Source organism: Peromyscus californicus, unplaced genomic scaffold (genome assembly GCF_007827085.1).
Source record: "Peromyscus californicus insignis strain IS unplaced genomic scaffold, ASM782708v3 Scaffold_11__1_contigs__length_118956290, whole genome shotgun sequence".
Classification (NCBI taxonomy): domain Eukaryota; kingdom Metazoa; phylum Chordata; class Mammalia; order Rodentia; family Cricetidae; genus Peromyscus; species Peromyscus californicus.
The window spans coordinates 108,998,999-109,019,326 of NW_026294402.1; the positions used below are offsets into that span (position 1 = coordinate 108,998,999).

At 46.0% G+C, this 20,328-nt stretch overlaps 1 protein-coding gene and 1 long non-coding RNA gene across 3 annotated transcripts in view; one reads left to right on the forward strand and one right to left on the reverse strand.

The window, feature by feature from the left end:
* Cmtm6 (CKLF like MARVEL transmembrane domain containing 6) overlaps positions 1–20,328 on the forward strand; it is a 173,912-nt gene that overhangs the window by 131,035 nt on the left and 22,549 nt on the right. The window contains exons 4-7 of one of the 2 annotated variants that reach the window (XR_008214909.1): positions 127–163; positions 16,190–16,344; positions 17,636–17,704; positions 18,631–18,740. Coding sequence is in view for 1 of the 2 variants with exons in the window: in XM_052723373.1 (XP_052579333.1) it covers positions 127–163; positions 10,932–10,975 (81 nt within the window). In the remaining variant the exon portion in view is untranslated. Of the gene's footprint in view, positions 1–126; positions 164–10,931; positions 11,046–16,189; positions 16,345–17,635; positions 17,705–18,630; positions 18,741–20,328 lie in introns of those variants that run through there. The other variant, XM_052723373.1, reaches the window with a different exon arrangement.
* Positions 179–11,068, reverse strand: LOC128100790 (uncharacterized). Its single transcript, XR_008214935.1, has 3 exons — positions 10,954–11,068; positions 10,543–10,743; positions 179–8,323 (listed from the first exon to the last, which is right to left on the reverse strand). It is a non-coding gene; the product is annotated as an uncharacterized LOC128100790 (long non-coding RNA).

A 20,328-nucleotide genomic window follows, 5' to 3' on the forward strand; every position in this document is an offset into this window, starting at 1 on the left:
GAGGGGAGGACTCACTGGCTCAGAGTTTGAAAAGGGGTACAGTTGCCATGACAGGAGAGGTATGGTGGCAGGAGTGTGAGGCAAGTGGTCATATTCAGTCGGCTTTCTCTTCTTTATTCTGTCCAGGTCCCCAGCCTGTGGAATAGCGCCACCCACGTTCAGGGTAAGTCTTCTCCACTTGGTTAGACCTCCCTGCAGACTCTTCTCACAGACACCCAGAGGTGTGTCTCCTAGGTGATTCTAAATCCAGTAAAATAACCTGAAGATGAACTCTCACAAGCAGGGACTTCAGGCCCAGACCCTCAGGGTACATACCATCTTCAAAACAAAACAAAACAAAACAAAACGAAACACACAGACAGCTTATTCTCCTGGCAAAGGCCAGCCCAGATTCCAATAGGAAAAACAAAGGTCACCTCTGCATGGAAGGAGCCTCACAGAGTTACGGCCATCTCCTAATCTACTAATGAGATAAACAAAGGTAATAAATAGCTTCAATCTGTTTCAACTAGATTTCCCGCCAACTACATTTTCTGCAAATTTAAGAAACTCTTCCCTGAGGACTTTATGTCAAACAGAACTTAGAGGTGAGATTGGAAGGAACACAAAATTGAAGAACTCAAAGATGGAAGAGACATCATTGGAGCCTGCCAGGTGGCTTGCTGGATTAAGGCATTTGCCACCAAGGCTGGGACACACAAAGTGGAAGGAGGGAACTGATCCTCTGACCCTCAAATACATGCTGTGGGACAGCCCTACCCCAAATATGAATACAAAGTTAAAACACCCAAGTGTGGTGGTTCACGTCTTTATTCCCATTCAGGAAACAGAGTGAGGCAGATTGATAAGAGTTCCAGGCTACCCTGGTCTACATAGCTACACAGTGAATTCCAGGCCAGCCAGAACTGCACAGTGAATCTCTGCCTCAGAACAAAACAATTCTAACTTCATCTGGGGCTAGAGAGACAGCTCAGTAGTTCAAAGTGTTTGCTGCTCTTGCAAAGAACTCTCAAGTTTGGCTCTCAACATCCATATCAGATGGCTCACAATGGCCAGTAACACCAGATCCAGGGGATCTGATGCCTCTGGCCTCCAAGGCTCCAACACTCACATACAATCCCACTCTCCCACATATATATAACTAAAAATTAAAACAAAATTTAAAATTTTAAATAAAAATTTTAAAATAAAGATGAACTTTCATACCAGCCTCCAGATAGGTACATCCTAATTGGCTCAAGGGCCAGGGTGAACTGGTCAAGAGCAGTAATGTGCCAAGGGATCCCAGGGGATTAGTTCACATGGGATGTATAGTCATGGACTAGTTGCAAGGCCATATTATCCAATAAGCAAATAGGACACAGCCCTCTCATGGGTTCAGAGTGCCTGAAAGTCAACAGTAATTTAAATAATTTAGTGGACATTTTGAGGCTTCTGCCTGCTACCTAAGAAAAGACCATGGCACAGTCTCTTTTTTTTTTTTTTTTAATAAGGTTGTCTTCATAGGTTTACCTATCATTTATTTCTCTTAATTATTCTATTGTTTTAAATTAAGTGTGGCTATTTCAGGAAAGAATCATGGATGGATGGATGGTAGGATTAGTGAGTGCAAGTAGGATGAGAAAAAGACCATTTATATCATCTTAAAGACTCCCCAGAAAATGCCATCCCCCTTGACTTTTATAACCTTGCAGGATAGAAGCCTATGAACCTCCTGATATGATGTACTAAGCAGAATACAACTCGCTCCTGTGGTATTCCCATCCAAGTGTGTTCTGGGTTTAGTCATGAGAACAGATCAGGGCAAAGCTGGGAGTGTTGGCACACACTTGTAATCCCAGAGTTGGAGAGGTAGAGGCAGGCACTAGAGTCCGCTGGTCAGCCAGTCCGGCTACATGGTGAGTTCCAGGCTGGTGAGACGTTCTATGCACGGTGATTGGGTGTGCGATGGATTGGGGCTGGAGAGATGGCTCAGTGGGCAAGAGAACATGCTGCTCTTTTGCTCTCACAGAGGACCCAGATTTGATTCTCAGCACCCACATGAAGGCTCACAACCACCTGTAAATCTAGCCCCAGAGGATCCAGCCCCTCTTCTGGCCTTCACAGACTGTTGCAGAGGTGTTGTCCATGTAAACTCATTCAGGCAAACATATACATAAATAAAATGAAGTAAATAAGGCTTTTTTTTTCCCTTGGTTTTTCGAGACAGGGTTTCTCTGTGTAGTTTTGGTGCTTGTGCTGGCTCTCCCTCTGTAGACCAGGCTGGCCTCGAACTCAAAGAGATCCATCTGGCTCTGCCTCCCGATTGCCTCCACATGCATATTCACACACACACACACACACACACACACACACACACACACACACACACACACAAACTAACTAACTACTAGGTCTATCTGTAAAAGAAATGAAGTCAGTATATCAGAGAAACATTTATTGCAGCACCATTCACAACAGCTAAGAGCTGAAAACAGCCTAAGTGCCCATCAAGAGACAGACGGGAAATGTGCTGTATATACACAATGGGATATTATTTGGCAGAAGGAGGAGTGAAATTCTATCATTTGCAGTAGCATAGGTGGCACTGGAGGTGCATTAAGTGAAATAAGTCAGACACAGAAAGACAAATACTACATCTTCTCACTCAGTGTGGAAGTTAAACAGAGGATCTCAGGGAAGCAGAGAAAGTAGCAGTTGTTACCAAAGCCAGAGAAAGGTGTGGGGAGGGAGGGGTGGAGAGAAGATGTCTGACTGCGTGGTACAGCTGGCCGGGAGGAATAGTGTGATTGACAATAATTAATTGAATATATTCAAGGAGCTAGGGGAGAGGATTTTTGGGGTTTCCCATCAAAGAAATAATGAACGTCCAAGGTGATAGAAGCTAGTCACCTTGATCTGGTCATCAAACATCATGTATATGTGTTGAATGCCATACTGCAATCCATAAATATTTATGATTACTATATGTTGGTAAAATAAAAATACAGCTTTAAATTTTTCCTGAGGTTGTAGGTATGGCTTAAGGCCTGGAGTTCAATCCCAAGCACCACATAAACAAACAAACAAACAAAAACTTAAAATTTCATTAAGGTCTTGGTCTCAAGAAGAAGATGGACTCCTCAAAGTTTGTTTGTGTTTTTGTTTTGTTTTGTTTTTTCATGGCAGGGTATCTCTGTGTGGCTTTGGCTGTCCTGGAACTCACTCAGTAGACCAGGCTGGCCTCAAACTCACAGAAATCCGCCTGCCTCTGCCTCCCAAGTGCTGGGATTAAAGGCATGTGCCACCACTGCCTTTATTTATTTATTTATTCATTTATTTATTTGTTTATTTTAAAAAACAGGATCTCACTATGAAGCCTTGGCTAGCCTGGAGCTCACTCTGTAGACCAGACTGACCTTGAACTCATAGAGCTCTGCCTGCCTCTGCCTCCTGAGGGCTACGACTAAAGGCGTGACAATCACGCCCAGCTTTCCCTAAAGTTTTTATCTGCATTCAGAGTCTCAAAATTTATTTACCTCTGGTGTGTCATTCACTGTTAGAACACACAGTTTGGAAAATAAGACACAGTCTCTTCCCTGAAGGAATATATCATCAAGAGAATGAGATTCAGCAGGGATTGCTGGTACCCCACTAGGCTACAAATGGGCCAAGACCAACTTTGCCCAGGAGGAGGGTAGCAAGATCAGCCTGGGCTAGGGCAGTTTCTTCAGGGAGCAAATATTTACATTGTTTTCAAGGGTTGTTCAGATTCAACTAAGCAAAGAATGACAGGCTAGAGGAGGAAATTATAGAAGAGACACAGTCCTTCAAACAGAAAGCTCTAGACTAGCATTTCTGCTGATACAGCTGGAGGGAAACGCCTTCCATGTGGAAATCAGTGAGCCTCCTTCCCTGCTCCTCCTCTTCAATAGACATTAATTGAACTCTTCAGCTAAGAGGAAGGGTTGAAGACAGCCCTTGGCGAACATTCTACTATTTGAGATAGGGAAGGGGATTTGGGAAGAGACTCAATGGCAGAGCACCTGCCTAGCATGTCGAAGTCCTAGGTTCAGTTCCTAGCCCTGGACATGGTGTCATACACTTACAATCCCATCACTTAGGAAGCAGCAGAGGCAGGACAGAGAGGGCATCCTTGGCTACCCAAAAAGACCCTGCATGTGCCACACAGGATAGCCACAGTTTACAATCTTTTTAGGGAGTAAAATGCTCAAGTCTCTCAAATGCTCTGCACACTTGCTACTTTTGTTCAGCAGTTAGTTACACAAGCCAGCAGAAAATTAAACTCGATATACACATAGATCATATATACATTTTAGGTAAGTGAAGGGAGGGTACTGGTTGGGTTTTCCCAGCAGGAGGCTTAGAACACCCTCATGCAGGGTTGCAGAGCAGATATTAATGGAGATGTGTTGAGGGAAGGTCAGTTTTGCTGGTACACGTCTTGCAAGGGCCTACCAATCCAACAAGGAAGCAGGACAGTCACAAGCAGAGGGTAACTCATGGGTCAACCCTGTCTCCCAGTGAGGTCCAAGAGAGAAAGACCCTGGTTTCCATAAAGAGGCCAGTTAACTTGGCAAGAGCCGCAGTAGACGCTCCCTAGAACAGTGCAGGGTGTTCCACAGGACAGAGCCGGAAGTTCACAGAACTGAAAGTGTAGCCAGAGAACACAGCCGGAAGTTCACAGAACGTGGCCGGAAGTTTCTCAGAACGCCAGAGAACACAGCCGGAAGTTCACGAACTCAAGGTGTAGCCAGAGAACACAGATGGAAGTTCGCAGCACCTAAGGTGTAGCCAGAGAACACAGCCGGAAGTTCACAGAACACATCCAGAAGTTTCTCAGAACGCCAGAGAACACAGCCGGAGGTTCACAGAACGCATCCAGAAGTTTCTCAGAACGCCAGAGAACACAGCCAGTCCACAGAACTCAAGGTGTAGCCAGAGAACACAGCCGGAAGTTCACAGAACACGGCTGGAAGTTTCTCAGAACACCAGAGAACGCACCCGGAAGTTCACAGCACCTAAGGTGTAGCCAGAGAACACAGCCGGAAGTTCACAGAACGCAGCCGGAAGTTTCTTAGAACGCCAGAGAATGCAGCCGGAAGTTCACAGAACTGAAGGTGTAGGAAGCACCATGGAACCAAGTAGGAGTGCCACAGAATGCAGTCGGAAGTTCCACAGAGCATCCCCTCACACCCCAGTGCCTCAGCATGCAACCAGAAGTCTCCACAGAATGCAGTCGGAAGTTCCACAGAGCATCCCCACACACCCCAGTGCCTCAGCATGCAACCAGAAGTCTCACACAACAAAACCAGAATCCCTATTGGATAAAGCTGGAAGGCTGCAGCTGCTTAAAACACCCTGTGCTTTTTGCTAGCGCCTTGCTGAACGTCTGTGGACCAGTCCTGAAAGCCCTGTTAGTGGCGCTGACAATTCTAAGTTCTCCGGGAGGAAGGGCTTGAAACAGCTTAACTGGCAGTCCTGATGCCAGCACCTTTCACTCATTAGTGCTCATTAGGCGCCCACGTTTGAATTCCTATCTGAGGTGTTGGGTGAACAGTGCTGCCCTCCCAATGCTGGCTGAGCAAGGACCTGCCCTCCCAGTGCTGACCACACCCAAGGAAGGGCCGAGATGCACCACTGTGCAATCAGAAGCACACCAAACGTCGGACAGGAGAATTAGAAGCAGCAATTATACTGGTCACGTGCCTCACCTGAAAGCTCTAGCCAAAGGAACTCTCAAACAAACAATTACAGAGTGTTTTTTTGCTTACCAAGGACTTCTGCTTTGGGAAGAATTAATTGGAGGGTTCTTTTGTGCCCTGGGCACCAACAAATATTTAGATGTTTGTTTATAAATGATGAACTGTTTGCAAAGAGGTGATGGACACCCCAGGAATTTAAAGTCGGCTAAGGTCCTTATCCAGACTCACCAGCAGGAAACAAACAAAACAGCAAAGGTGTATGAAAGTACATTTATGCGTTCTTGAAGAGTTCCCAGCAAACAGGAGGTAAACTACATTCTAGGATTGTTTCAGTATTTCTGTTGTCTGTGTGTTTGTAAAACAAAGAATCACTCCTGTGTGTGTGTGTGTGTGTGTGTGTGTGTGTGTGTGTGTGTGTTGCACATGCATGTGAAGTGCAAAGGACAGCCTTGGATCCTTTGCCTCAGATGTCTTCTGATTGCCGTTTGAGACAGGGTTTCTCATTGGAGTTTTGCTAAGCTAAGCTGGTCAGCTAGCCAGTGAGCTTCCAGGGATCGCCCTGCCTCTACCTCCCATCTTGGTATGACAGGTGCATGCTGCCACATCTGGCTTTTTACCCGGGCTCTGAGGATCTGAACTCAGGGCTTCACACTTGCCTGGCAAGCACTTACTGACTAAGCCATCTCCCCAGCCCCCCAACCTTCAAAACCCCCCTTTTGCTTAGAGGCAGCTAACTGTTCCTTCAGCCCCTGATCTCCACACGGCTGCTGTATTGGGAAGTGGGAGAGGATCTGGACCTGACTTGTAAGGCCCTGTTCTGGTTGCCTGAGCTGAAATTAGACGAATTATTGGGTGACGAGCAGCTGGAGTTCATCCCCTTCGTTTACCTGGAGTGTGTGTAGCCAGAGGACCCGTTAGATCCCGGCACGGTCAGGGTGCAGACACAGAGAGCAGGGACACCCCTGGATGGCTGTGCTTTTCAAAGTGGTGTACTAACGTCCCGTTTCTGGGGGGGGAAGAGAGGCTGACAGAGAAGAGCTGATGAGACCGTGCCCAGTGACTGGCAGATAGTAATCGTTCAACAGGACCCGGGAGAGGCCAGGATGGAGAGGCCAGGATGGAGAGAAATATGCCTTCTACAAAACCAGAGGCTGTGGCGTCTCTGCATGGTTTCCTAGATGATTGAGCTGGAGCTTCACACGTGACTTTTTATTTATCTCCATCTCTAGAAATGGTTTGCTGCATAACACAGGGAGCATGGGTACATTGTGTGAGGCAAAGTATAGAGGATCTTTTGGGTTATCTTATTCCCTGTATGTAGCAAAAATCTAGTTTCCTCCTGGTCCACTCCTCCCTCCTTCAAGATTTTTTTTTTTTTCAGGGTCTCATGTAGCCCAGACAGCCTCCAATTCACTATGCTGTAGAGGATGACCTTGAACTTTTGATCCTCCTGCCTCTCTCCTGAATGCTGAGATAGAATAGGAGGGAAAGGAAACATATCTATACACATAATTTTATCTAACCTTCAGAGAAATTCTGCAAAGTGGGTGTGGTCAACCCATATCTGCATTGTGGAATCCGGAGGCTCAGAGTGGTTCAGTCATTTGCCCAAGATTGCATCACAGGCAAGGTGGACAGACTGGATCTCAACACTTCTCTGGAGATCTCTTTTTCATCAACACCTCCTGTAGAAGGTGACTCATTCACGAGAGGCATTTCTACAACATCTGTGTCATGATTCATAGCCTTTTTATTACTCTTCTGACAATCTGGCCAGCTTGGTACTCCTTGTTCCATTTCATAGACAAGAAAACAAGCAATTTTGCTCCCAAAGTCAGCACACAGCCTAAACCCACAAGTTATAGGAACTCAAGGCTTCTGATTCCTCTGCAAAGAGAACTGGTCTGCAACCTTCTTCAAATTGAAAATTTTAAAAAAAATGACTTTTCTCTACATGAATTGTAGAGGAGAAGGGGAAGGCTGTGTGTTGCTGGGGACACAGAATGCTTTGTGTGACCTGGCTTTGAGAGTTGTTTGTTTGTTTTTTTTTTTTCCTCAGCAGCTTGACTCGAAACTCTTTATGTAGCTGATGGTGACCTTGAAGTCCTGATCCCCCTCTCCACTCACAAGTGCTGGATCACAGTGTGTACCACAATTCTTGGTTTGTGCAGGGCCAGGGAGCAAACCCAGGGCCTCATCTATGCTAGGCAAATACTCTACCAACTGAGCTACATCTCTACCTCCTGGGTTGGCTTTTTAGAGGTATGTTGACATTCCAGGTTGCAGGTGACAGTCACATGAGGACCGCAGCCTGTAAGTTTCTCATCCTCTTCTAGAAACAAAGACCAAGTTCTCATAAGCCTGTTACTCATAGCCTCAAGGGGGAGACTGGAGTACTCCCAAGTCCTCTCTTCACTTGCTTCCTGTAGGAGACTGGCTTTCTCTGCCTCTGATCTCTGGGAAAATGGTGGTCAGCTGTTTTCTGGGGCTGATGAAGACAGTTAGATTGACCTAGAATTTGCATCTTAGGCCTCAGTTTTCTGAGAGAGGGCCCAGTGTTTTGGCTTTGGCCTCATGCCTGTCCCTCATCGATCAACAGTGGCTGGTACTCTGTATCCCTGTGGGTGAGAGAACAAAAGAACAGATATCTTAGGACTAGGGTCCTCACCCCTAGCTGCATGTGAGTGTCACCTGAGGAACTTCAAAACGATCCAAGTCCAAGCCATCCCCATATACTTGTTCCTTTTAAAGTTTTATTTATTTTATCTCAGTGTGGTAGCACATGCCTTCAATCCTAGCACCCAGGAGGCAGAGGCAGGCAGATCTCTGTGAGTTCTAGACCAGGCTGGTCTACAGTGAATTCTTCGGCAGCTAGGACACATACACATATGCAGGCAAAACACTCACACATAAAATTCTAAAAAATAAGGTTAAAAAAAGATTTTTCTCTTTTATTCTCAACATGGATTATACCCTAGTGTGTGTGTGTGTGTGTTTGGTGTGCATGCACATGAATGTGCATGTGGAGGCCAGAGAACCGTTTTGGCTGTTCTTTCTCAGGCACCATCCACCTTGCTGTCTTCTCTCACTGGCCTAGAGCTCACCAAGGATGCTAGGCTGGCTGGCCAGGGAGCTCCAAGGATCTCCCTAGCACAGGGATTACAGCCTCTCGACACCATGCCTGTCTTTTTATGTGGCGTCTAGGAATCGAACTTGGGTCCTCATGCTTGCAAGGCAATCACTTTACCAGCCAAGCTATCATTAAGGTTTCTTTCTCTTAAAAAAAAAAAATGTATTGTGCCAGGCAGTGATGACGAACACCTTTATCCCAGCACTCAGGAGGTAGGGGCAGATGGATCTCTATGAGTTCAAGGCCAGCCTGATCTATGATCTACAAAGTGAGTTCCAGGACACCTAGGGCTGTTACACAGAGAAACCCCATCTCGAACACCCCCCACCCCTGCCCACCCAAACAAAACGAAAGTATTGTTAGTGTGTGTATAAGAAAGAGACAGAGAAAAAAAAAAAAAAAAGCTGGGCGGTGGTGGCGCACGCCTTTAAACCCAGCACTCAGGAGGCAGAGCCAGGCGGATCTCTGTGAGTTCGAGGCCAGCCTGGTCTACAGAGTGAGTTCCAGGAAAGGTGCAAAGCTACACAGAGAAACTCTGTCTCGAAAAAAACCAAAAAAAAAAAAAAAAGAGACAGAGACAGTGAGGTATCTGGGGATGCCACAGCAGGCATGTGGAGGTCAGAGGACAACTTTGTGGAATGGGTGTGGTGATATTTTATTTGTGCTCTAACAAATAAAGCTTGCCTGGGGATCAGAGGAAAAAAGTCAGCCACTATATTAAACATAGAGGACAGGCAGTGGTAGCACATCCGGTAGATCCATCCGGATCTCTCTGAGTTCAAGACCACACTGGGAACAGAGCCAGGCCTTGTGGCACACGCCTTTAATCCCAGCAATAATCATAGTAGTCAGGAGGTCTGTACAGACAGACAGGAAGTGACAGAGCTGGGCAGAAAGAGGAAGTGATGTAGCTGGGCGGAGAGAGGAAGTAAGATGGCAGGGCACAGAAAGGTATAGAGGCGTGAGTATACAGGAAGTAGGTCTCTCTTGGGCTCAGGGTTCCCTATCGGTAAGAACTTGTAGCTGGCTGGCTGGCTTGTTCTATTCCTCTGATCTGTCAGCTTTCACCCCAATATATGGCTCCGGGTTTTTTTTTTATTAATAAGACTGTTTAGCAATTCGTGTTCCAAATGGGTTCTCTATTTCCACCTTATGTGGGTTCCAGGGATCAAGCTTGGGTCACGAGGCTTGCTTGGCAAGCACTTCCTGGCTCTGTGCCATCTCTCCAGCCCCAGGAGGCTTTTCTCAAATATGCAGGCAGCTCCCACTTGCAGAGACTAGCTTAATTGGGGTGGAGTATAATTGGGAGATTGGGCTTTTGAGGAGCTCCCACGTTGACTGTAATAGCAGAATGTAATAGAAGTATTTGAGAGCCCTGGCATGAAGGGTCTACCTCTCCCTTCAATTCCACCCAGTGCCTCTATTTCCCACCTCCCACCCTTTTTCCCAAACCAGGAGAGTCAATACTGAAAATCCCAATTCTGTTTAGCTAGTGAATTCCAAGAAAGCAATTACACTGTTGTACAATTTGATTGAAGCTTAAGGAAGGTAAATAGCTCCAGGCAAAAATGCAACCTAAAGAGTCTCCTTGAATCTTTACAAGCATGCATATGCCTCTTTCTCTGCCCCTTCCAGCCTACCCCTAGATATGGGGTTGTATTTTCTGTCTTCACAGCCACTTTTCTGAGCAGATGAAAGAAAAATTACCAGGGTTTGTGATGCTGGCCTTGCTGTCCATTTGTTATTGATTTGACGTCTCAGCCCACAGAGGTTTTCAATTTGGCTTACGTTTCAGCCTCCTGGCTGCTCAGTTATGCACTGCCCCGCCTCGTGAGGAGCTAAGTTGACGGGTGCTCTCCAGCTCTGTAGCCATCTAGACTGAGCTCCTCTTCTCTCCCTGGATAGCATCTGAAGAAATGATAGAAGGCTGCTGTATGACAGTTGTCCTTTGGGGGCAGGTAGCCCTTGCTGGGGGAGGAGACCCCTCAAAATTAGTTATCTAGGAAGGGAGTCAGTGCTCTCCCCTTGTATCTATCATCATATGAGGGCTGGCTTTCCAGTCACCGCCCCCCAATCCCCTCCCTTTCCCTTTCTAGGGAAAGAATCCCATCTTCTAACCATGGCCTGTAGCAGATGTTGAAAGGGACACCCAGAGCCACCAGGGACTTTGGAGCTGTGGTTGTGTCAGACAAGATGGAACTGAACCAGGACTTGCCATCCGCTTCCCCATCCCTGGAACAGCAACACTCAGCCCAGCTTCTCAGCTCCTGCTGAACCATGGCCTGAGGCTGAGGAAAGAATGCACGTGTCGAGGGTGCCATTTCCACCACAGAGGGTCACGGTGGGAGGGTGAGTTTGAATCTCTCTCTTGGTCCACTCTGGGTCCCAATAGGTTCCAGGCAGTGTGTGTAGACTCACCTCCCTTTGCCATCCTGATTGATAGAGAAGGAAGCCCAGCCCAATGTTAAGGAGACACAGTTGGCCAAAACAAATTGTTTTAGGCCGAACACATACATTTTCCTTTGTTGATGCCTCAATGCTGGTGAGCCTGTCACCCGGACCACCCTTCCTCCATGCTGGTGGGTCTGTCACCTGGACCACCCTCCCTCCATGCTGGTGGGCCTGTCACCCGGACCACCCTCCCTCCATGCTGGTGAGCCTGTCACCTGGACCACCCTCCCTTCATGCTGGTGAGCCTGTCACCTGGACCACCCTCCCTTCATGCTGTTGGGCCTGTCACCCAGACCACCCTCCTTCCATGCTGGTGGTTCTGTCACCCGGACCACCCTCCCTCCCGGTCTTTGCAAACACTCTTACTCTTGCTGTCAGCCCCAAGTGAAGCCTGAGTTCTCTGTGAGTCCTCCCTACTAAACTTAGTCTTTGGCGGGGTATGTATGAGTGCCTGCTGTGCAAGCAGAAGGACCTGAGTTCAGATCCCCATCACCCATGAGAAAGCAGGCATTGCCTGGGCATCTGTAATCTCAGCTCTCTGGTGATGGAAACAGGAGGACCTGGAGGAAATGTCAAGGTCCAGGTTCAGTAAGAGGCCTTGTCTCAGTGAGAATGAGGTAGAGTGATAAAAGAAGATACCTGGCATCGTCTCTGGCCTCCATACACATACGCACGTGCACATAAGCCATATAAGCCCCCCCCCCCCCCACACACAGAATTGAAATCCTTTAAGCCATCTTCCCGCCCCCCCCCCCCCCGCCCCCCCGCGCCCCCCCCCCCAGGGTTTCTCTGTGTAGCCCGGGCTGTCCTGGAACTTGCTCTCTAGACCAGGCTGCCTCTGCCTCCCTCATGCTAGGATTAAAGGAGCATGCCACCACCACCCAGCCCCTTAAGCCATTATTATACCATGCACAATGCTCTAGTTTTGAAATGATCTTCTAGAATTGAGCTTTGGTGATCATTCTTATGAGTGTTTAAGGTCAGAGACTCCATTCCTCTAGAGACTAGGGAAAGGGCTTTACACACAGCTGGCACCCAGTACGTGGGCATGAGTGGGTGTGTCCCCAGTAGAAATGGCTGAGAGGGTGTATGAATGCTCTAATTAGAGTCTGGGGTGGAGGGGGCAGCTCTTATATCAAAGGGGATAAAGGGTAGTTTATCCTGGAGCCAAATATGAGTGACCAAGGCCCAGGAACACAGAACTAGGTTACCTCAAAGAAGTTTCGTGGAGTTTTAGTAGCAGATCAAAGAAAGTCATAAATTAGGGCCATTTGAAAATACATTTGGTGGGTACATCAGAGAAGCAGGGTACATCTGGCAGATGGCTCAGATGCTGTCTGATAGCATCCTTGGCCCTTCTAATGGCAGAGAAGAGGGTTTTGGTAATATGTTCCAAAGGTTTTTAATCTGTTTACCAAGATGTTACATCTGTCACATAGATAGGCAAGGAAAGGCTCTTTGGCTGGGGAGGAGGCCAATGATAGCCCAACAGAAATTGTGACTAGGTTCCCAGACCCTGTAACATTCTAAACTCTACATTCATTGAAGTTTTCTCAGTCTATCAGCCTCCGTGCATACAGCTTCTTTATAGGAATGTTTTTTCACACCAGTAACTAGCCACTAAGTAGAGGTATGCATCAGTATTTGGTCAGTTCTAAATTTTCCTGCATTTTATTTAGTTGGGTTTTGTTAAGACAGGGTTTCATGTAATGGGTCTTTCTTGGACTGCCAGCTCTTGAATACTGACACGGCAACTTCTTATTAAGTATGAAAGCTTGGCCTTAGCTTAGGCTTGTTCCCAACTAGCCCTTAAAACTTAAATTAACCTGTTTATATTAATCTACATTCTGCCATATGACTCATTTCCTCTCCTCAGTACCATATGTCTGACTTCCTCTGCATCTGGCTGGTGAATCTCCAAACCTCAGATTTTTTCCCAGCATTCCTATCTCTGCTTGGAAGTCCCCCATCCTCTCCTGTTTAGCTATTGGCTGTTCAGCTCTTTGTTAAACCAGTCAGAAGGTGCCTTAGACAGGTGAGGTAAAACAGAGACACATCTCACAGTGTACAAAAAGATTATCCCAACATCTTCCCCTTTTAGTCCAATAAAAGACTCTTTCTCTAACATCAATACAATAAGAAAAATTATCGGGTAAGAATTATATTCACAATGTACAGTCTATTTGTATTTGGCAACTTTGGAGAAATTACTTTATTATCCTATCTTGGTGAGTCCAACGTTTTGTACCTAAACCAATTTCTATCATAACTTTTTTTTTTGGTTTTTCGATACAGGGTTTCTCTGTGTAGCTTTGTGCCTTTCCTGGATCTCACTCTGTAGACCAGGCTGGCCTCAAACTCACAAAGATCCACCTGCCTCTGCCTCCCAAGTGCTGGGATTAAAGGCGTGCGCCACCACCGCCTTCTATTACCAACCTAAAATATCATTTTATACATTAAAACATTTTCTTCGATAAACAAGCTTTTATGTCTCTCAAGCTTTATAAACTTTACATCTCTTTTGTGAGTTTCTATTCTGAATTTGGTAATAAGGAAAACTATAAAACTGTAACTATCTAGTCTTCAACTCCATCAGAGACCTGAGAAGGATAAAATATTACCTGAGTAAACAGGAAGTGCAGAGCAAGCAACTTTCAAAACTATAGAAATGACAGAGACAGATGGCTGTCTAGGAAGTCACCCAAGGTTCCTCTGCAATGTTGGGGCATCCATCTTCAGCTTACAAGCCTAGAATATCTGACAGACTTTTTTGTGAAGCAGGAATTTTGAAGGACTGTCCTACCTTGTCTTGGCAAAGTTCAGCAGTCACCTTCTTTTGTGTCCTGCTTGTCTAATTTGGACAGCATACTGTTAGCAGTTGAGGCAAGGGCAGTTTCTTGCCCAGTGGCTAACTTTGCCACAATGAAAGCAAACTCCATATGCAGGTTCTTAAGTGCCCATCATCATCTTTGAAGTAGATTGGTGCTGCCAGGAGCAGATGTGTCTCATTATTATGTTTAACCTTGAAAACATACCTAACATGACTACAAGTTTCATTGTTATAGATTACTAACTACTAACTTGCATTTCTTAATTATCCTAAACAGTTTATAATAGTAGCTTTCAAGGACTAGAACTTTACATTACTTTTTTTTTTTTTTTTTTTTTTTTTTTGGTTTTTCGAGACAGGGTTTCTCTGTGTAGCTTTGCGCCTTTCCTGGAACTCACTTGGTAGCCCAGGCTGGCCTTGAACTCACAGAGATCCGCCTGGCTCTGCCTCCCGAGTGCTGGGATTAAAGGCGTGCGCCACGACCGCCCGGCTACATTACTTTTTTAAATGACCTCAATAGGTACAATATCTTAAACAAGGGTAGAAACATATAATACAGTATAATAAAAATAACCTTAAATTTGTATCAATATGCAAAAATGCATACCAATGTAAAATACTTGAGATGAGTAGTTGCTTTTTAGTTTAGAAGTAGATTCAATAATCTACCCTTTTATCCTACCATTCCTAAATCCCCCCTTTTTTCTGCCTCCCTTTTTTCCCCAACACTAGATAGGAGAGAAAGAAGGATAGAGGAAACAAAAAGAAAGAAATTCCTGAATCTAACCTCCTTTGTTTAGTTTTTTTTTCCCTGACCATGAACAATAATAATTTTCAATCAACCCCCCTAAATGATGACAAACATCCAGAACCCACCAAGTGACCAAAAGCCACCCACCCCATCTCTTGGGAATGTGGGCATTGTGATCTTAAAATTGCTTCCTGTTGTCTGGGGGGTGACAGCATCTTTATGGGACCCTGAGAAAATTTGGATAACGGTCAAGTCCTGGGAGAGCTGGCTGTGTCATTTGTTGTCCAGTCTCTGTGTGATGGGAAAGGGCAGGGTTTACCTGTAGTCCTGGCTGGAGTAGTCTGTGAGGCTGGATCATCTTAGCTAGCCACTTTGAAGTTGCCCTGCATGCAGATTTTTGAGGAAACAATGGAGGCATTCTGAGATGTTGGATCATCTGGGCTGCTTGTCCTGCATTCATTGGTGTCTGGTCCTTTTGTTCTGAAAACATGCAAACTTTTAAAGGTAATATACATATACATTAACACAAATATGGAGTGTGTGGTGTGCACTGAATAGCTCAAGATGATTTTCTGTTCTATGTTTGTGCAGGTAAAAGGCATCTGTCAACTTTATAAGTCCATTTGGACTGCATAGCCAAATTAAACTGTCATGAGGACGCTGTAGCCAACAAAATTTATGTCTCATCCAGTCACAGAACTGTTCCCATGTAGACGGATCAGCATATACGTCATTTGTCTTGTAGTTTTTCTTGGTTTCTTCCTTCATGTCTGCAGCCAAGATGTTCAAATCTGATCTTTATTAATTTTGAAGGAAATTAATAAAAACCTCATCCCCAACAAAACACATATCCTGGTTTCCATCTGAGGTCAACACATCTTTAAAATATACAGGCTGATTCAATTCAGCAGTTTTTTTCTACTCTCCTCAGCTGTTGTCTTTTGTTCATTAGCATTTTTAAAAATTTAAAGTTAATAAAGCACTATATAGGGCCCTGTGTTATGGTATTTCCCACCTTTACATGGCTTATTCTTTTTATATTTCTTTACTCTCTCTTTAATGACTTCATTTGATTATTTTCTTTTTTTTTTTTTTTTTTTTTTTTTTTTGTTTTTCGAGACAGGGTTTCTCTGTGTAGCTTTGCGCCTTTCCTGGAACTCACTCGGTAGCCCAGGCTGGCCTCGAACTCACAGAGATCCGCCTGACTCTGCCTCCCGAGTGCTGGGATTAAAGGCGTGCGCCACCACCGCCCGGCGATCATTTGATTATTTTCAAACATTTATTTTATTCTACAACTGTCTATACCCATTTTCTTTCTTCAGCACCTAAGTACGTGTTCAAGCATACTACACCTGTTCAGAGGTTTTCTTCAGTCTGGACCTGGCTTTCTGTTCTCTGATTGCTTGAACCAAGCCTTAAAGGGACAGGCCACCTGCTGACAGCTCTTCATTAAACCAATCAGAAGGTGCCTTAGCAGGTGAGGTAAAACAGAGACACATCTGCACGCAGTATACAAAAAGATTATCCCAACAGTCTTATGTAGCCCAGGCTAACCTCAAACTCACTATGTGTGGGGAATGAACTTGAACTTATGATCCTCCTGTCTCTACCTCCAGAGTGCTAGGATCATAGATGTGTGTCATTACACCTAGTTTATATTGTGTGGGGATCAAACCCAGGGCCTTGTGCATGCTAGGTAGGCAATCTACCAGCTGAGCAACAGCTCCAGCTATTTTCCTGGTTTTAATACTGGCAATTTAAATCAGGAGTCTTACCCGGCTTGTTATAAGGTTATAGGGACCTGAGAACCGACAGAAATAATATGCAGAACTATGCATGTGCAAGCTTTGATCTGAGCAGATGGAAAACCTTATAGGATCTGGGCTTAACACCTTCTGGTCATCTCCCATTCACTACCCCAGGGCCACACAGCTTCCTTTCCAACCTTGAGATGCTCCCTTTGGGGCCCTTGCCTAGAAGTTTCTCTCCCAGACCTCCACACAGAGAGCGACAGAGCCCTTCCCAGATCAGCTATCAGCTAACAGCTGACATTTCCAAGTCCTTTCCTGGCCATCTTTGATGCCGTGTCACCCTTTCCTCCTCACCAAGTTCTCTTGACCCCTGTTCCTGCGTCTGGCCAGCTCTTCTCACTGCTTTGGTGTGTTTGCCTCAGCAGCCAGCACAGCATCCAGTGTGCAGCAGGTATGATAGTTAAAAACTACTGTAGAATAACTGGAGTCAGACTGTGTTGAAGATCAGAGGACAGCCAAGACCTCCCACTATAGAGAGAGCAAGAGGCAGAGGCAGAGGCAGGCAGAGCTCTGTGAATTTGAGGCCAGCCCGGTCTATATAGTAAGTGCCAGGCCAGTCAAAACTACAGAGTGAGACTCTGTCTCAAAACCAAAACAAAATCAACCCACCGACAAATAAAAAGCAATAAACAAGAATCTTGGGTCTGGGAATACAGCTCAGCTGGTGGACTGCTTGCCTTGTGTGAGCAAAGGCCCGGCTTCAGTCTCCTCTAGTCCGTAAACTGGATGTGGTGGCTCATGCCTGTTTTCTTAGAGCTCAGGAGGTAGAGGCAGGAGGACCCAATGCTTAAGGCCATCTGCTATTTAGTGAGTTCCTGCCAGCCTGTACTACAAAAGACTCTGTCTCCAGAAGCGGGGAAAATCCTGGGAGCAGCCTTGTGGGGACAGCAGAACCCGGGAGGCAGGATCTGACCCAGATTGCTGGTTCTTCATCCGGGTTTCTTCCCCCACCCACAGGAGCAGCACACGGCAGGAGGAAGAGCAGAGAAATGGCCGACGGCCTCCCTGTGAGCTGTGCAGAGCCAGGTGAGTTTCCTGATCCGGAAATAAGAACGGTTGTTATCAGGGTTACAGAAAACACAGGTGTGTGTCACGGTCCTGTTCTGCAGAGCAAGCTAGTCAACACTCAGTGACTGAAAACAAGCCTGATTGTGTCAGATTTTGTGGGTCGGGAACTTGAGCAGGACTCTTGGTTCATCTGATCCTTGAGGTGTGGGCTGAGATTGTTCAGCGGATAGACGGATTGGTCTGGAGGATCCAGGATGGTGGCACACTTGTCTGGTGCATTGGTGGAGATGGCTGGAAGGCCTGCTGTGCCAGGACTGTTGAGCGGGGCATTGGCATGTGCCCAAACCAGCAGGGTCATCCTGGGGGAGCTAGATTTCATAAATGGTAGCTGTCTTACCACAGAGTGAGTACCCTAAGATAGCTAAGCAGATTAGTATTTTCTGTCTGAGCCTCAAGAGAATATGACATCATTTCCTTCCCATCCTTCTGCTTACAAGAGTCATTAGGTCAGGCAGATTCAAAAGAGAGGAATTGGACCTAACTCTGATCTGATTTTGGCAGTACTAGGGCTTGAACCCGGACCATGCACATGCTCTGCAAGTGCTCTAACCCTGAACTATATTCCTAGTCCTAGGTCCCAGTTCTTTTTAAATCTTTGTCCGTGTGAGTATTCACGTGTGGGGGTTTGGTCATGGGTTCGTGTGTGCCATGATGCACATGTGGATATGAGAGGCCAACCTCAGCTATCAGCCCTCACCTTCCAGTGCCTTCCAGGAGACAGGGTCCATTGTTTGCAGCTGCATAGACCAGCTTTGATGGATTCTGTTTCTGCCTCTCTCCTTGCTGCAGGAGAGCTGGGATTGAGATGGGAACTACCATGTCTGGTTTTGTGTGGGTCCTGAGGATTTGAACTCAGGTCCTTATGCTCTTTACTTACTCCCCAGACTCAGATCCTAACTCAACTCCTTATGGAGGAGTGACAGTATCAAACTGTGAAGGGGAGAAGGTGACCAATGATGCTGAGGGAATCTCTAGAAGCATGAAATGATTTGAGGTGAGTAAAGGCTGTATCTGCCTTAGACCCTGCCTCTTAAGGATTTTTATTACCTTTTAATAGCACAAAGCTGAGGGATAGCCCTGAACACACAGACCTTTGGGGGCCAAACAAAATCCAAAGGTGGTAGCCACCCGGGTGACTCTTCTTACTGGGTTCCCACGGTGAATGAATGTGGCTTCAGGTTCAGGCCCCAAGAGGGAGGACAGCCGGTAGTCATGTCTACCAATGCATTTGCATTCCTATGGGGATCCGGTAACCACCAATCAGGCACAGGACCCAGAACGTCTAAACCCAAGAAAACCAACGGTCAACTTTTGGGAGAAGCGGTTTCAAAGTGGTTTTAATATTTATTTCTATTTTATGTGAGTTGGTATTTTGCCTGCTTGTATGTCTGTGTGAAGGAGTTGGATCCCTTGGAACTGGAGTTACAGACAGATGTGAGCTGCCATGTGGGTGCTGGGAATTGAACCTGGGTCCTCTGGAAGAGCAGCCAGTGCTCTTAACCCCTGAGCCATCTCTGCAGCCCTGTGGTTTTAAAGAGGAGTGTGAGCTGAGCACCAGCTTGCATCTTTCTCTGTCCCTGATGCAGCTGCAGGGTGACCAGACACCTCCCATAGCCACGCCTTCCCTGCCAGTATGGACTGTCCCCTCAAACAGTAAGTACTACAAAATAAGCCAGTCCTTCCTCCAGGGGCTTTCCCCAGGAATTTGTTACAACATGAGAAAAGTAAGACAGCGCCTGAATCTCTTCCTCCTGCCCTGGCAGCAGCCTGGGCCATTTCCAGACCAAGGGCAGCCTGTGTGTCAAAGATATTCCACATCAATTGTGTCTTCATAGTTGTTCAAGACGTACCAGTTGAGATCTGCTATGTAAAGGCAAATGTCCTTTCTGACCTGCCTTAATGGTGTACCTGTGTGGATGGCAAATCAGACTCACCTCCCTCCAAATGCCTTTGCACACAAATTGTGTGCTCACCTGGACCTACGCAGCTGACTTGAGAAAACACATTTGTGGACAGGCACAATCATGGAAATGCATCCAGAGCCGGGTATGGTGGCACACACCTTTAATCCCAGCACTCTTGGGGCAGAGGCAGGTGGATCTCTGAATTTGAGGCCAACCTGGTCTACAGAGTGGGTTCCAGGACAGTCAGAGCTATATATAGAGAGACTCTGTCTTAAAAAAATGGGGGGAAAAAGCTGCATTAAGAAACTATTTCACAGGTTCTTCTCGAAAAATCCTTACTTTTCAGCCTGGAAATATCTAAGCAACAAAGTTGAAGGCGGCTTGACATTTTGCACTATAAGAAAGTGTGCTTTCGTATATACCTTGTGCTATTTATTGTCATGGGGGTGGTAAAATAGGGTCACTAGTCACATGGATCTTTAGGGGGAACTATGTGTAAAGATTATTTATTCCCTAAGCCAGACAAGCATGTATAATTATCTGCTGTGAGAGATTAAAGTTTTTAATAGTCTTGGAAATGGCAGTGGGTTAAGAAAGAGATTTAGACCGAAGCTTTTCAATAATTACCCCATTAGAGCTGGCTTATTAACTTTTGGTATTAAAGGAATACATCTATAA